This window comes from Nestor notabilis, unplaced genomic scaffold, assembly GCF_000696875.1.
Source record: "Nestor notabilis isolate BGI_N333 unplaced genomic scaffold, ASM69687v1 scaffold16057, whole genome shotgun sequence".
In the NCBI taxonomy this organism is placed as follows: domain Eukaryota; kingdom Metazoa; phylum Chordata; class Aves; order Psittaciformes; family Psittacidae; genus Nestor; species Nestor notabilis.
Window position 1 is genome coordinate 13,609 of NW_009936272.1, and position 1,578 is coordinate 15,186.

The 1,578-nt window shown below is 55.6% G+C and overlaps 1 protein-coding gene across 1 annotated transcript in view; it reads right to left on the bottom strand.

Moving 5' to 3' along the window:
- The window catches only part of SOX13 (SRY (sex determining region Y)-box 13), a 5,760-nt gene that overhangs the window by 3,270 nt on the left and 912 nt on the right, over positions 1–1,578 (bottom strand). Inside the window, exons 2-4 of the mRNA XM_010018266.1 lie at positions 1,506–1,573; positions 1,257–1,340; positions 330–502 (exon numbers count right to left, since the gene is read on the bottom strand). Of these exons, the coding sequence (XP_010016568.1) occupies positions 330–502; positions 1,257–1,340; positions 1,506–1,573 (325 nt within the window). The remainder of the gene's footprint in view (positions 1–329; positions 503–1,256; positions 1,341–1,505; positions 1,574–1,578) is intronic.

Genomic DNA, 1,578 nt, shown 5'->3' on the forward strand with positions numbered 1-1,578 from the left:
TGTATGTCCCCTGTCCTTAGCACTGTGTGGGCCACCAGAGAGGAGACATAGGTGTTCAAAGAGCAAAGAGAGCAGGAAGAACCCAGTGTGGTTTTATTACGTTAAAGAGTGCAATTCCCATCTCCTTTGCCCCTGGTCCTCCCAGCACCATGAAGTGATATGGGCAATATTTGGGATGAGGGTTTCTGGGCAGAGAAGTGTTGCTGCCCCTGACACCAAAGCAGCCACCACTCCCAGGGGACCCTGTCCTGGTCCTGCACCCACAGCCAGCAAATCCCAAAGGGTTCCCAAAGGGATGGACGGTCCCCAGGCTGCCTGCTGGCACCCACCTGCTCCTGCTGCTGCCTCGCCAGCTCCATCTGCTGCTGCTGCTTCTCGAAGAGCATCGTGGCCATGTTCTTCTGCTCCGAGTGGGCCGTCAGGAGCTGGTCCCGCAGCGTGGAGAGCTGGTTGATCATGACAAGCAACTGAAGCTCCTTCTCCGCCAGGCTCTCCTGGGTTCCTGTGGGAAACCAAGTGGTCAGGGCCTTGGGGAGGGTGAACAGCATCAATGCTGCTGCGTGATCAGGAGGGTGATGCTGTTCAGTCATCACCTGCACAAACATGGGGAAGAGAAGGCTCCGGAGAGACCTTTTAACAGCCTTCCAGTACCTAATAGAGCCAACAAGAAACCTGGAGAGGGTTTTGATAAGGGCCTGTAGGGACAGGACAAGGGGAATGGCTTGAACCTGCCAGAGGGGAGATTGAGATGAGCTCTTGGGCAGAAGCTCTTCCCTGTGAGGGTGCTGAGGCGCTGGCACAGGGTGCCCAGAGAAGCTGTGGCTGCCCCATCCCTGGCAGTGTTCAAGGCCAGGTTGGACACAGGGGCTTGGAGCGACCTGCTCTAGTGGACGGTGTGCCTGCACGTGGAAGTGTATGAGCTTTAAGGTCCCTTCAACACAAACCAGTTTGGGATTCTAGGATCATCACCACCATTGGGTGCTGGTGGGCAATGCATGGTCAGGGCATGGCTAATGCTTGGGAGGGCATAAGGATTCCTCTGTGCAGCCAGAGGTAAGTGTTCATCAGGAATGTTCACCCCCAAAAAAGTCAGCTTAATGTTTTGGTTAGAAAAGGAGAAATCCTTATTAAATACACCCCGTTCCAGGCACATCTCCCCTCCTGCTGAGGTGGGAAACACCACGTTCCCAGCCCGGGCTGCCGAGGAAGGGAGCAGAAGGGAGGATGGTGGATGTGAGTGGCTCGAGACACCTCACCTTTCACTTCCTTGCACTCAGCAGTGGTCCTGCCCAGCCGCTCCTTCCAGTCACTGGACAGTAACTTCTCAATGGTTGGCATCACTGTCCACACCGCAGGGACCAGGATCAGCAGAGCAGGGAGAGGACAAGTGAGGCTCTGCACCATGGTCCAGGATGGCTCTTCCCATCCCACAATGGGTATTTTTCCCATTTTTGGGAAAACACCAAGGGGCACAAAGGGAGAGTTCCCGAAGGAACCTTTCTTACCCTCTTTCAAGTTCCTGTTGAAGTCCAGCTTCTCCTGGCTGCTGACAGCCGGCTCGAAGGCAGAGCGCCTGGG